The 14,718-nt window shown below is 45.1% G+C and overlaps 1 protein-coding gene across 1 annotated transcript in view; it reads left to right on the top strand.

Moving 5' to 3' along the window:
* LOC101946165 (transmembrane protease serine 11B-like protein) overlaps positions 1-14,718 on the top strand; it is a 67,887-nt gene that overhangs the window by 25,662 nt on the left and 27,507 nt on the right. The window contains exons 6-7 of the mRNA XM_065597430.1: positions 6,358-6,425; positions 9,793-9,956. Coding sequence (XP_065453502.1) covers positions 6,358-6,425; positions 9,793-9,956 — 232 coding nt within the window. The remainder of the gene's footprint in view (positions 1-6,357; positions 6,426-9,792; positions 9,957-14,718) is intronic.

The raw sequence follows: 14,718 nt of genomic DNA, 5'->3' as shown, positions 1-14,718 counted from the left end.
ACAAAAAAAAAAAACCCTCTCCTTGTTCTCCAAAGTGTCTGACCCATTTCTCTCAGAATTTGTGAAAACATTCATTGACCCGGAAAATTTCATCTGCAGGGTGAAAGTGTTAGAAAGTTAGTGATGAACAACTGAAAACAGGGAGTAGGAATGGAAACACTTAGGTGACCTTAACTGTGGCTGCCACTATTACTACTGCTGTCATGAAGCTATAATGCAGCAAAGCATCTGTCAAATCGGTTGCATTAGGGATAAACATCGTGGTTGTTTAAATCCTGAAGTAAAATTCCCTCTTCAGGAACTAACATACTTGATTAGTTATTTGTCCTCAACGGCTGACACATCAAGGAACCCTCCAGATGAACTCTTTACAGCAGTGTACAATCGGATTATGCCTGCCTGCCTCGTTTCTTTGGGAGTCCCTTCCGTTTGATTTCTGATGTGCTTGTGATCTCCTTTGTGCATAGAGAACAGGAGTACTTGTGGCACCTTAGAGACTAACAAATTTATTAGAGCATAAGCTTTCGTGGGCTACAGCCCACTTCTTCGGATGCATACAGAGAAGTGGGCTGTAGTCCACGAAAGCTTATGCTCTAATAAATTTGTTAGTCTCTAAGGTGCCACAAGTACTCCTGTTCTTTTTGCGGATACAGACTAACACTACTCTGAAACCTGTCTTTGTGCATAGACTGAGTGAGGAATACTCTTTCCTGCCCTTTCAGTTAGGAGAGATGCAAGCCCCTGACAGACCATCCTACACTAGTTGTGTTTATTTGACTTCTGTTGAGGATGTTCTCTATTCCTGGGCTGCCTGAAGCCCACAAATTGTTGCCGTCACCCTCTTTCCCTCCATTTTGTTTGCTTAAGGCAAATGATGTTGCTGTGGAGTCATTACTGGCTGGCATTACCAGTGTCTCAATTAGTAAAGGGGGTGTATCTGCTTCCAGAAAGCATGCAGAGGTCCCTCCTCGCTCAGGGATCCATCCGCTGATGCCAAAATGCTTTTCCATTACCAGCCAGCCTCCATCTTCTCAAAGAGAAAGAGACTGAGAAGGCCACCAACTCTATCCTGGCTTAAGACGTTGCTTTGGAGTGGAGACCTCACTTGTCAGACTTCAAATGATCTGCTCCTGGCTACAGCTTTTGAGCAGTTCCACGCTGAGACCTCTCAGCAGGTTTTGATACATCAGCCCTGGTATGATTGCCTGGGCAAATAAGAGGCATTGCTGAGATGTCTGGAGCTGCTCTCTAAGATGGAACCCAATCAATGGGGTTGGCCAACCATGTGTCAGCAATAAGATATTTAAAATGTGATGTCCCTGAAGAACAGGTTTCCGTAGACATGAAACCTCTTGGGGCATGTCTACACAGCCGTTGGGAAGCATGCTCCCAGTTACAGCATAGACACGCCCTTGGGGAAATCATTTCTAAACAGAGGGTAGATTGTCATCAGTATGACAATGATGCCCAGCTACACTGTAGATCTCTGCCCCGTCCATAGCCCATGGTGACTGCACAACATCAGCACATACCCTTCTCACTATGGGAGCCTTTATTCCCGCCTCTTCTGATCCCTTTCTCTCCCCCTTATAAATTGGATCCATTTGTTTGTATGTGTTTGTAAAATATCACCCTCTTAAACTTGTTTTTATTAAATTATGTTACATGGGTATATTCTCTTGTATAGTGCACAGGGAAATGGAAGCTATTATGTGTAATATTTGTTATTAGTAATTAATATTTTAGTATTATTTTCCATTTAAAAGCTATAAAGAAAGCAATTGAACCAAATGACTAGTTACATTTTATAGTGATAGTATGAAAAAAGTCCCAAAACAAGCTCTAGAGTGAAAGGAACCAATAGGGTATAAAAGAAGAGCACTTTCCGAACCCGAATGTGGAAGAAATATATCTGGCACTGGTTGGAGATACAGGAGCCAATGTTTGGAAGTCAACAGGACTTGTGCTCCTGAGTCATTTGGGTGCTTTTGAAAATCTCACCCACATAGTTCAGTGGGTTTTGGCAAACACCCCAAAGTTCCTAGCCTTTTTCCACATCCTTTAGTAGATCTTGCTTCCTTAGGAATTTCCTTTAACATCTCTGGAGTGTTCCATGAGGAATTAACAGAGTTATTAGAAAGAAGAACTAGTACTGACGTCTTGATGTAATTCTTAAAGGAGGAAACTTTGTGATAACATTCAGTATGAGGGGAAAATGCCCTTTCACATTCAAGTGTGGAGTTACACAAACGAGAGACAGAAATCCAGTACTGGGTTTACGTGCTTACATTGATTGCTCAGGTTTGAAATGTTCAGTATCATAACCGGGAAAGGAACTAGGACATCCTTGTTATGTCTGGCTGGATCACCCGACCTCTTTTAGTCTGAAAACAAAGACTTTTGCCTGATGGTTGACTCATATTCGGGCTAGTTTGACTCTTCTGTAAGATGCAAAACAATGATTCATCCCCTATCATCGAATCTGTCTATATTGGCAAGACATGGATTTCCTGATCGATGTTTTCAGATAGTGCTCCAGAATGGGGTGTGCGTGGGACTTGTGGAGGGTGGAGCTGAGCATGTTATGAGTCCAAACTACCCAAAGTCAAATGAGTTGTTCAAGCTGTCAGAAACAGAGGCAAGAAAACAAAGGATAATGAGGAGGCTCCATATCTGTCTGTATTGACATGTAGAAGTGCTCTGAAAGGATGATGAGGCTTTCCCAGTACAGTTAGCAGTGATTCGGCCAGCTGGGAGCGGATGGCTTGCAAACAGATGCACAAAAGCTGAGAGAAAATATCTATACATCTATAGTTCTCTATAGTTAAAGACATATACACTGAGGCGGGTGGGGATGTGTGTAAAGTCTTTGAACCCGATCCTCATCTGGCGTGAATCAGCACAGTTTCTTTGTCTTCAGTGGAGCTGTATTGATTTACACCAGCTGAAGATCTGGACCTAACGTCTGCAGCAAGGCTCCCAGGCGTCTGTGCATCACATCACGGCTGAATTCTGCATCAACCTCAGACCGACTGAGGATGCAGGGGGTTATGGAATCTGATATGAAAGCAAGTAATGCAATCCGTGCAATTTTCCCTGCACCATTTATTGTATTGGGGAGGAGAGTTAGCTCAGTGGTTTGAGCACTGGCCTGCTAAACCCAGGGTTCAATTCTTGAGGGGGCCATTCAGGGATCTGGGGTAGTAAAAAAACCCAACAAAAAAAAACTGTCAGTGAAGGGAGGGGACTGGACTTGATGACCTTTCAAGGTCCCTTCCAGTTCTATGAGATAGGTATCTCTCTCTATATATATATTTATATCCAATTTGATATATTCTGTGCTGACCCTGGGTTTTCAGTTTACAGCGGATGGCAGATTTTGCTAACGATGGTGCATAAATTCATGGTAGAAGGGGTCTAGGTGGGAACCAGGAGGTCTGGATAGTTACACAGGAGATAGTCGTGGCATTGAAGGTACTCGGAAGGAGTGGGGATGATTTAGGATTTGGACAGCCCGGAGGAGATTGAGAGCTCTGGCAGCAGGGAGGGGATGTTTTTCTCTTTTCTCATTGGCAGGGGAAGAGATGATTTGACATTCTGTGGAGGTATTAAATTCCTAGCTGCCTACCCCAGCAACACTTGACAGCATCCAGCCAACCCACTGCTATTAGTCACTGTATTATTTGTGTTGCGTAGACACCAAGAGATTGCACCCAACACTGAAGCTCCATGGTGCAGGGTGCTGTACAAACACTGAGTAAGAGAGGCCCTGCCCTAGAGCGCTTACAAAGCGCCATTACACCCAACAAAGCTGGCTCAACACCTCGGCTGCATGTTTCGTTGCTGATCCTGTTAGCAGAAACAGTTAACACGTGAAAGGTTTTCTTTCCAACCATAAGGGCAAGAAACATAATTAGTCAAAAGTGAACGTTTAGTTTATAGGGCCCAATTCTGCCACAGTGGAATGGCTCTGTGAGGGAAAAAAATCTCTGGCTGCAGAATTGCAGGAAATGCAGCACCTTTTATATGCAAATCCATCCTCCATCTAAACTGTGGTGATAACCAGGTGAGGACCTGCAGAGCTATGTGGTAAAGTGCATTTAGCATACACCTTCAATTGCCTGACCTGGGCACTCATCCTTCTCCCACAGAACCACTTCTAACATTCCGACCCCCTGAGCAACTTCAAACAGCTCCCACTCAAAAAATAAAACAAGTAAAAAACCTGCCAAAAAGTGTTTTTCGTCTTTCCCCCAAATGTGCAGTTTTCATCTCAAAATTATGCTGGCTGAGTACTGGCAATATTCAGGCCTGCACCAATGTCAGATTTAGTGTCTGATGGCTCATGGCAATTCAGCTAGGAACAGGACCTTTATATCCCTGAGTAGGAAAGTTCCCCAGCTTTTCCGTGGGGCGCACAGCACTTGTTTCTAGATCTGAAAGGTTCCAAGGTATCAGCCCTTTAAATGTTCTTTTTGTTCGTTGTTCTTTTTCTCTCCCTTGGCGGGCTGTACAGTTAGACATGGCGTTCCAAGCCAGCCTTGAAAGGCGAAAAGATATGAAAAATCTTGAATAATACACAGTTTTAAAACTCTGTGATGCATTTGTAAAGCAGTTTTTCTGTAATACATGGGGTGAATACATAGTGGTATGAAGGCTTTATTGGTACTCACTTGTGTGATGACCTGTATAGGTGAATTAAGATGCTGGATTTATGGCTTATATTTATGGATTTATGGCTTATACAACTATCTATAACCCACTATCAACCTCCCCCTTCCTTTCCCCCCATATGACGTGAGGGGTAGTAACAGGCCACTTCACCTAAATGGGCCCTTGAAATATGTGTTAACTGCTTATGCTAAACAACCTGTTCCACCTTGCATTTTGCTGTGATGCTGGGCATACCTTTCCCAGACCTGAAGGAGGGCTCTGTGTGGCTCGAAAGCTTGTCTCTCTCACCAGCCAAAGTTGGTTCAGTAAAAAATATTACCTCACGCACTTTGTGTCCCTGACATCCTGGGACCAACACGGCTACGGCAGCACTGCACAGCTAACCGATGGCTGTGCCACTTCTGAGTAATGCAGCGATCCTGAACTCATGCTGATCAAACTGTGTATCAGGCCACATCGTAAGATGCCCGCTCGCTCTCTCTCGGGCTGGTCCTGCACTACTGCCCCTTTCAATGTAGGATGCAGTGGGTGACAAACAGCAGCAAACATCACATTTTGTGGGATTGTTTCCTTTAGTGTAAATAAACCTCTGATGTAAATAGTGTTTGACAATAAAAATGAAGGGGTAGTAGGTTGGTGTGGAAGGCAGAGACATTGTGTGTGGGGCGGGCGTCTGACTGAACTCAATGGGACTTTGGCCACTGATTTCAGTGGGAGCTGGAGAGGCTGTTGTGTGTGTAATAGAAGGCAGGTCTATTAGCCCTAGAATGCTGAAGGCCTTTTTCCCTCTGAGCTGAGAAGGGGTTACCTCAGGCCAGCTAGGGACACCTGAGTCCAACTAAGGGTTGCCTGTTACCTTTAAAACATCTGTCTTGTGGTGAGAGAGGAGGAGAGGTGAGGGACAACCTGCAGCAGGGAGACGAGGCTTCTCCTGCGGGGGAAAGCTGCTCTCCTCCCTTTAGAGGAAACAGCGGAACTAAGGATTGGCACCCAGAGGCCAGCGTAATAGGACGACACCCCAGAAAAGGAGCAGGGAAAGATACTCCCTTGTTGTGTTCCAAGTTTGTTTCTTTGTTTGGCTGAAGAGTACAGCTTGGGCCTACCCAGGTACACACTGGAAAATAAAAACCGAGCAAGGAATAAAACTCTCCGGAGTGGGACTGATTTATTCCAGGCCCCCTGTCCCGAGGGGGAGCATTGAGCCCAGCGAAGCGAAGGAGGTGTCTTGCCACACTTTGATGTTAAGGGTCAGGTAAGCACAGTTCAGTCCTTGTAAAGGCACTCTGTATGGCGAACTGTTCTTAGGAGGCAAGGCCTGCGAGGATTGTGTTTGATGTAGGAGAGACTTGCATGTACCTAAGAGCCAGGGGAGAGCAGTGGGACGCTATTGCAATCACTGGGGATTTTTAAATCAAGGTTGGATGTTTTTCTAGAAGATCTGCTCTAGTCCAAGCAGGAATTGGTTCCGGGAAGTCCTGTGGCCTGTGTTTTATGGGAAGGCAGATTAGATGATCAGAATGCTTGCTTCTGGTTTTTTAATCTATGAATTTGTGAATTATTATAGGAGGAGGCAGCAGCCCTGTCGCTGGTACTGTTATAACAGAGTGCCTTGTAAACACACACACTCCGTTTACACTGAGTATTTTTAACGTTTTTTTTTCTCCTTTTCCTTTCTTTCAACAGATAGACAAGACATTTCAGAGTTCCATGTTAAGAAAAAAATATATCAGGTCACGTGTTATCAGACTGAGGTATGTAAGATTACAGCCAGGAAATCCAGGAGATGTAATTGAGTGTTCACCCCACCCCAACATCCTGTTCCAGTGCAGACTATAGCCCGTCGTGGGGCCCCCAAATCCTACAGTGATCGCTGTTGCCTGCTGAGGGCTCCAGTGGGTCTCCTTGCTGGTGCAGAGGTCTGGCCACACGGAGCTCACTGCAGGACCGTGGCCTTAGGCAGTATGGAGAACAGTCTGTCTGTCTAGCTGATAGTCCACCACCACTATGTCCTGGAGTTTCCTAGCATACGGTCTGAGTTGCTGGAGGAATTGGAGGGATAATGCTTACACCTCTGAAAGTCGATCCTGAAAGCGCAGTTCACGATGGTCTTTTGATCTTCAGTTAAACAAGGCAGGAACATACTCTGCTAACCACTAACCCTCATTTGAATTGGTTGGTTGTGGCCTGTAGATGACGGAGAAGATTGGTGAAACTTCTGCACACCAAAACTAGGTGCATTGTTGTGCTGGGGTCTGTAGTAGGCACTAGTTCATACTGCAGGCACACCACTGAGCTGTCCAAAACTGAAAGGAAGAGAGTCAAGCCTTTATTCCTTCCTTAGAATGTAGAATTTTATTTTTCATGTTCAGTTCTCTCCTTAAAGTGCACCATAAAGTCTAGGCGCCCGCACAGTAACAATATTACACTCACTCATATGTACTAAACCCCCAAGACGAACCAAAGCTACTTCATGATCGTATTGCTGTGGATGGATCCCTCCTTATATCTCCAGTCTTTGTTACCATTCTGCCTCAGGCCTCGATCCAGGAGACTGCTTCAGCGCTTTGAACTCCAGTACTAGTTTAGCTGTTTAGCCTGTAGGTTCTTTGGGGCAGGGCAGTTGTTTGTAATTTGGCCAGGAAGTGACATGCCTCTCTGTGGTGCACTATAAATCATAGCAATGCAAATGACTTACCAAGACAGGTGACACATCTTCTGTCTCAAGGTCTTTGGCTCTGGATATTTTAATGTAATTTTAATTTCCTGGGGCGTGAGCCGGAGCTGATTGTACCTTTCTTGGTGTGCCTGCAGGAATTGACCATCATTTCCGTACGGTGCAGCACAGGAAGTGGGGGTGGGGGTGAGGCAGGAAGAGGGAAAATGCAATGTGACACGTGTGATAAGTGAAGATAATCACTTGATGATGATGATAACCCTGAGGCTGATGCTAAACAAAACAGCCTGCTGGAGAGGACATTTGTAGCTACGGGGTCTAGATTGGGGCAGGGACCGTGTGACTGTAAAATGCCTGGTGCCTTTTGAGTGGCTACTGCAGTATGAAGTAATGGGTCTCTCCATTGTCCAGCACCAGCAGATAACAGGAAAACCCAATTTGGGTTTTGAGAAGTGTTCTACTTGCTGCGGATTGTCACCATGAGGCTGATTCGGTGAATTCTGTATAAGCCGTTTGCATCCGTTTTTTTATTAAACGTATTTCCCTTTTCTGTCCATTATTGATTTATATTAAAGTAGCACCTCGGAGCCCTAGTCTTGGACCAGGACCCCATTGTGCTAGGCACCGTGATGGCGAAGATATCACAGAATTATCAGAAGCTCTCTCTTTTCCAATCAGCTTCTCCTTGCAGTCTGAGTCCCCAGTGATAGTAAAACACATAGCTTATGACATCACCATTCATGCACAGAATCCAATGTGAAGTAACTGATGTCACCAACTGGGGGTTGTGTCATCACTTAATGAATTGGGCAGGCAGAAGCGGCTGAGTGGAAAGGAGAGATTCTCTTTACACACCCTCTCTTAATTGGTCAGCAGTCATGGGAAAGTATCTACACAAAGAGCATACTGGATTAGATCTATGAGGTAGATAGTTCAATCCTCTGCCTCTGGCAATGGCTAGTAACTGATGCTGCCGAGAAAGTGATAAATAAATAATGAGAATGAACAAATTCAGTCCTTGTATAACTTTCCTACTTTCAATGGGATCCTTTGGTGTGAATTTAGCCTTCACCATTGTTCATATGTGGAGGAGTTTCTTCCTAATCCTCTGAAGTGATGAGTTTATACCCTGGGGAATAAGTTTTGAGTACCTCACTCCATGAGCTACTTTCCACACTTACCAAGATCGTGTACATATCCGTTCAAAATTATCCTGTTTGGTCTAAAATCTAGCCACAGTATGAGTCTGGCAGCACACTGACGTTATTAAAGTGACTTTACATGTCTAAGGCCTGGTCCCCACTTAGTCCGGACTTCGGACTAAGGTACGCAAATTCAGCTATGTTAATAACGTAGCTGAATTCGAAGTACCTTAGTCCGGACTTACCGCGGTCCAGACGCGGCCGGAAGTCTCCCCCCGTCGACGCCGCGTACTCCTCTCGGCGAGCTGGAGTACCGGCGCCGACTGTGAGCACTTCCGGGATCGATCCGGGATCGATTTATCGCGTCTTAACCAGACGCGATAAATCGATCCCAGAACATCGATGGCGTGCCGCCGGACCAGCCGGTAAGTGAAGACTAGGCCTTAATGTTGGCTGGATTAAACCTGTGGTTCTTTAGCATTAACTCATTCCCCTTGCCTTTTCCCAGTCTTAAAAAGACCACTGCAATAGTCATTGCAAGTTATAGAGATGTCCGTATGTGGAAGCAGTTATCCACCCATTCTTCTTAATGATACTGTTATGTTGTTAAAAGCCCCTTTGGGGGAGCTTTTCAGTTGTAACTAAAGTGGACCCCTGATTTGTTGGAGAGTTTCAGTGATTACGATGTGGTTTCTGCAGTCCTACGACTCTCCAGGATTCCCATGCAGAGACACTGAATTCAGCTTTATCTCTATCCAAGTCTGGAGTGGCAGAATGGTTTTAGTCAGCTCCTCCCCTTTCCCCCAGGTTTCCCCTTTGCTGAACTGGGCAGGCAGATTCCTTTATCTGTTAGTTTCTGGGGCCCAAACTTTCAAAGCTGGGTGCCTAAAATTAGGCCCCCAATACCATATCTAGGCTGCTGGCAGCTACACTAATTGTCTGATGATGTTTTCAGAATTGCTGAGCCGCCACCCATTGAAATCAAGGGGAGCTGCAGGTGACCAGGTTATTTGGGTGCCCAGAACAGCAAGAGTGACCCAGCTCTAGGCACCCCGGGTTGAGACTGTTGGCCTGACTGCCCATTCAGAGGAAGTGTCGCTTCTCCCTGGGTGTAGCTTTCAGTCACAATGTCCTGGCACCTGTTCAGATTTTTCAGCACTTCCCTCTCTCTTTACACAACCTATGGCAATCCACATAATCCCTTAAATTAATCTGAAATCACTGTAGGATCGAATGAAAAACCAGGAAGTGTAGGAAGAGCGAAGCAGATAAGTCACTTACCTCTGTCTTGTTGGTTTGCAGCCCTGACACGGGCGGAGTGATGGCACAGGTTGTGCTCACGTTCCTTTTCTCCGCCACTGATAACGCAGCAGCATTTCTGGGGAAAATCGATAGTGTCCTACAGAAGAAACTGAATAAATATTCTGGGCCGCTGCGAATAGATCTTGCATCTTCTACCATCTCAGGTAAGTGTCTCATGGTTCTGTTTTGCTCTTGGTTTGTTCTTTGTGCTTTGCCTCTCTTTGTATAATGCACATTATTTTGCATTGTAGATGTGAGTTGTTTCCTTTATATATCTGTTCCCAGTGGAACTCTGGGTGAAAGTCATCCCTGTGCCTAGGGCTAGCATAAAGCCTGTGTGCCCTTAAGCCTTCTTAGTAGTGCTTAAGGGGGCCTTCAGTGGGCCATATGCTTTGCGCTGGCCTTTTCTGCACAAGGAGGATGAATTTCACCCCTTGGGCAATGCTGGGAGCTGTGGGAATGGACAGCCCTAGTCAGTACTGCTGAACTACAGCAGGCAGCAACACAAATAAGCGCGCTCCTTGGCTTCCGGGGCTCTTTGCGTCTTCCCTTATCCTTACAAACTTGACACCGTGGGAGCATCTGAAAACACATTCCAGCTGTGTTACCGTGTACGTGTCAGGCTCTAAAACATCCTTCCTGACCTCCTTTCTGGTGGTTTTTTTTTTTTTTTTTGGTGAGTTTACCATCATTCCCCCCACCAAACACCGTGAATGTTTCCATTTATTTTAAAAGTTTCAGCACTATAATTTTGGTACGGTAAATGTGACAAACTGTCACTTTAAGAATTAATTCCCTACCTCATCTTGCTCCCTCTGGGTGCAGCTGCCCAAGTTAGGGAACTTTCATGCAGACTTACGGCCTTTGTTTTGCATATGAATCAGGCGAGCTTCCCTTATTCTCTCTTCCTTTGGAGGCGGGGGTTGGCTTAAACTATCCAAGGGTAAACAGCTGAACAGAAAGGAGTAAATACCTGCACCTTCCAGCATTGCAGGCTTTCCTCTTGCTCCACCCCTGAGATGATATAATACACACCTGGGCGTTGTATTACCCTGGTTTCCCGTAACAGTGTATGTAGACTATCTGATGCAGATGAGTGCAGGCCAGACAGATATGTTGAAATTTCCAGATCAGTGCTGACTGCAAGAGCATTTGGTCAGACTCCATGTTTGCTAGATCCAGGGTTTCTCCCAGTCACAGATGACTGCAAGCTGCCTCTCCTTCCTTCTCTCAGCTCTTGTATGGGCTGCCTTGGAGGAATGGAGTAAGACCCAAATGTGAGCTGGCTCATGCCAAGTGTTTCCTCAGGAACGAGCCATTTGTAACCTGTGATGTGGAGAAGTGGAAGACTCCACTGGTTAAAAATCAGACAGATCACCCCCAGCCAATGAGCTTTGTAGCAAAAGTTCTGCTTTGTATTATTATTTATTATTGTTCATATTCCAGCGATGCCTACAGATCCCATTCAGTGATCAGGGCTACATTGTGCCAGAATGTGTATTAAAAAGTCCCTGACCCAGAAAACTCACCATCTGGGATTTCAACCATATGCAGCAGGTGAACAATGCGACCGATAGTGCTGGAAGGGGATGAGGTAACAGGAGAGAGAGAGAGATTTGCATAAATTAGAAGTCACAGTGGTCTCCGCAGTTGCAGCTGCAAGCCTAACTGACGGCGGGGAGGAGTCAATTGCAGGTTTAAGGCCAGGGCCGGTCGACAACATTTTAGCACCTGAGGCGGGGAGCTCAAATGACACCCCCATGCCCCCTCACTTGGGCCAAAACTTTGAAAGATCTCAATTTTGCTTTCTTCCTGTTCTACTCCTCTCATGGTACTGCTCTGCTACCTACCCCAGTAAAGGAGAACTAACAACTTAAAATGCCGTGTTCAAAAATTTTAAGTAACACTTAACTCTCAAATGCCTGAACAGCAAATGTAACGTTTCTTGTCTGCATGGTAAACACTGGCATTTTTATCTGTTTGAATAATCAAAGTAGTGCTTTCTGTGCCTTCTTGGTTGCAAAGATTTGAACTGTTTCCTGAAGGTCCACAGTCTGGGCCAGCTCATGCTCTACTGAGATGGTGGCAAGGCCGACCAGCCTCTCCTGTGTCATTGTGGAGCATAGATGTGTTTTTATTAACTTCAGCTTGGAGAAGCTGCGATCTCCACTGGCAACTGTTACAGGAAGTGTTAGAAGTATGCACAGAGCAACAAAAGCATTTGGAAAGAGGGTGGTCATCTTATTTGTGCACATATATTCCAGAACAGCCTTTGGAGTCGATCCTGCAGAAATGTATCTTGAAAGGGCTTTCAGTTCATCACCTAAATCACTCACATCAATATCGCGCATGTCATCATGTGTCAACACTGTCTCTAGTGCCCTGCATTGCTGGTGTAGGTCTTCTTCAGGTATAGTGAGGAGTTTTGGAATATCATACAACATCCCAAATATACTGCTGTGTTCCTTGAGCTGCATGAAACGTTCTTCAACTGACTGTATTGCACAATCTAGCACCTGGTTAAAGAATTCCACTTTGAATTGTTGTTTGGGGTCTCTTATGGGATTATCCTGTGCCTCGTAATCAAAATGTCATCTTCTTCGGTGACTCTTGAATGGGTGGGAAAATAGCTTCAGTGCGAAGTTCCTCTGCCAACTTCTGTGCACTCTTCAGAACGTTTTGAAATCCCTCGTCTGACCGGTAAGACTGTAGGCGTGACTTTGCTTTGTCCAGTTGTTCCATTGCTCCAGATATATCAAGGTCAACACCTTGGAGTCTCTTGCTTACAACATTTATTTCAAACAGGATGTCATGCCACAACACTAAGCCACACAGAAATTTGAAGTTATGTATGTTACTGGTGATTCCATTTCCCTCTGCCACTGTTCTCCCATGAACAGTTCCTGTCATAGCATTATCCTCCATAATGGCAACTATGGGATCATCTATCTTTTCAATTTGGTGTTTGATAGGCTTTATCGCCTCCACTCGATTTTCCCATCATGTGGCACTCAGTGGTTTCAGTGTCAGAGAGGATGTTCCCAGATGTTGCTTCAAAATTTGCCATCGATGAGTTGATGCAGAGAAAAATACATAGATGCTTTGAATTACATTAAAAAAATTCCTTAGCCTCACTAGAAGCTGATGCTGCATCAGTGACCACCAAGTTCAATCAATGAGAACTGCATGGGACAAAAAAAAGCTCAAGGGTTTAACTCTCGGATCCATGTCTGCACTCCCCTGTTCTTTCCTCTCATGTTGGCACCATTATCATAGTCCTGACCTCTCATGTTAGCTATCACAATTCCCGTATCTTCCAGCTTTTTAAGAAGCACATTTGACATACCAGCTCCTGTAGTATCATCAATGTCAATAAATTCTTGAAAATACTCTCTGACAGTCACCATTGCAGGGACATTTTCACTAGGTTCTGCTGTTGTTACAAAACGCACCATTAAAGTCATTTGTTCCGTATGGCTGATGTCAGGTGTGCAGTCCAGAATAACAGAATAATGACTTGCTGACTTCAGATCTGCCACAATCTTCTGTTTGACTTTTGTTGCCAGTAACTGTATGATCTCATTTTGAATTGTTTTTTCAAGGCAGTGGAGTATGTACATTTCTTGGGTGGTGACTCTTCTTAGATGCTCCTGGAGTACAGCATCAAACTCAGCCATCAACTCCACAATTTTAAGGAAGTTTCTATTGTTTGGTGCATACGGCTGGTCTGAAGTGCTACGCAGTGCTAGGTTTTGGGTAGCAAGCATCCTCACAATGGCAATGAGCCTTTTCAGAACATTTTGCCAGTGAAGAGACTTTGATGCAATCTTCTCTTGATGCTGATCATCTATGGTGGCCTTTAACCTTAGTCTCATCTCAAGCTCTTTCCACCTATGGAATGCTCTCTGGTGATTTGCTGCCTTCTCATGGCATGCCAGATTTTTCCAGTCCTTTGTTCCTGTAGAACCCAATGTGGCTGGAATATTAGACTGGAAGAGTTTGCAACAAAAATAGTATGCAGCATTATGGATTTTTGAATATATGAGCCATGGCCTCTACACTTTGTCACCATTGGGGATTTCACGCCAGTAATGTGTTGGATGGAAACTTCTATTTTCATTGTTTTGGGGGAACATGAAGTTTTTCACTTGCTGTGGCCCATGCAGTACAAGGAAGTCCCTCAGGCTACTGCTCAAGTGGGTCCACAGTCCTGGATCATCTAGACTTAAGGAACTAAACTCAGCAGCAGCTGTTTCTTGCGCCTCCACCACACTCTTCTCTGATCTACACTTTTCTTCAGGAATGGGCATGGTTACACCCATTTGAGATGGAGATATGGATGCTGCAGTAGCTGCCAGGTCACCTGCACTCTGACTAACTGGAAGATCAGGCATCTCCTCACCACTCACATCCTCACTGGGGCCAGAAGGCTCACCGTGAACATTTGTGTCTATTATCAGAGGGGTAGCCGTGTTAGTCTGAATCTGCATAAAGCAACAGAGGGTCCTGTGGCACCTTTAAGACTAACAGAAGTATTGGAGCATAAGCTTTCGTTTCACCCACGAAAGCTTATGCTCCAATATTTCTGTTAGTCTTAAAGGTGCCACAGGACCCTCTGTTGCTATTTGTGTCTGTGTATCTCAGGAGAGCTCCTTCCTGCTTAGATAGAAAAGCTTCTTTTGCTTTCTTTCTTTTTCTGAATGCTGCCCCAGAGGGGCGTTTTCTTCTTTCACTCATGACTGCTGTTCTGTGCCAGCTAGAGTGGCTCTCAACACTCAATTGAAGGGGACAAATAAGCAGGCTGGGAGCAGAGTCTGAGTGAGGGAAGATATCAGCATCTTAAGGGCCTAACTGGCTCCTACTATTTCAGTTGACTGCCTGTTCTCCTCAAGTGGGTTCAGGGAAGCAGCAGGAAACAGGAAGCTC

This window comes from Chrysemys picta, chromosome 5 (genome assembly GCF_011386835.1).
Source record: "Chrysemys picta bellii isolate R12L10 chromosome 5, ASM1138683v2, whole genome shotgun sequence".
NCBI lineage: Eukaryota > Metazoa > Chordata > Testudines > Emydidae > Chrysemys > Chrysemys picta.
Note: the sequence above shows the minus strand (reverse complement) of the source record. Positions and strands in the feature narration are given on the sequence as shown.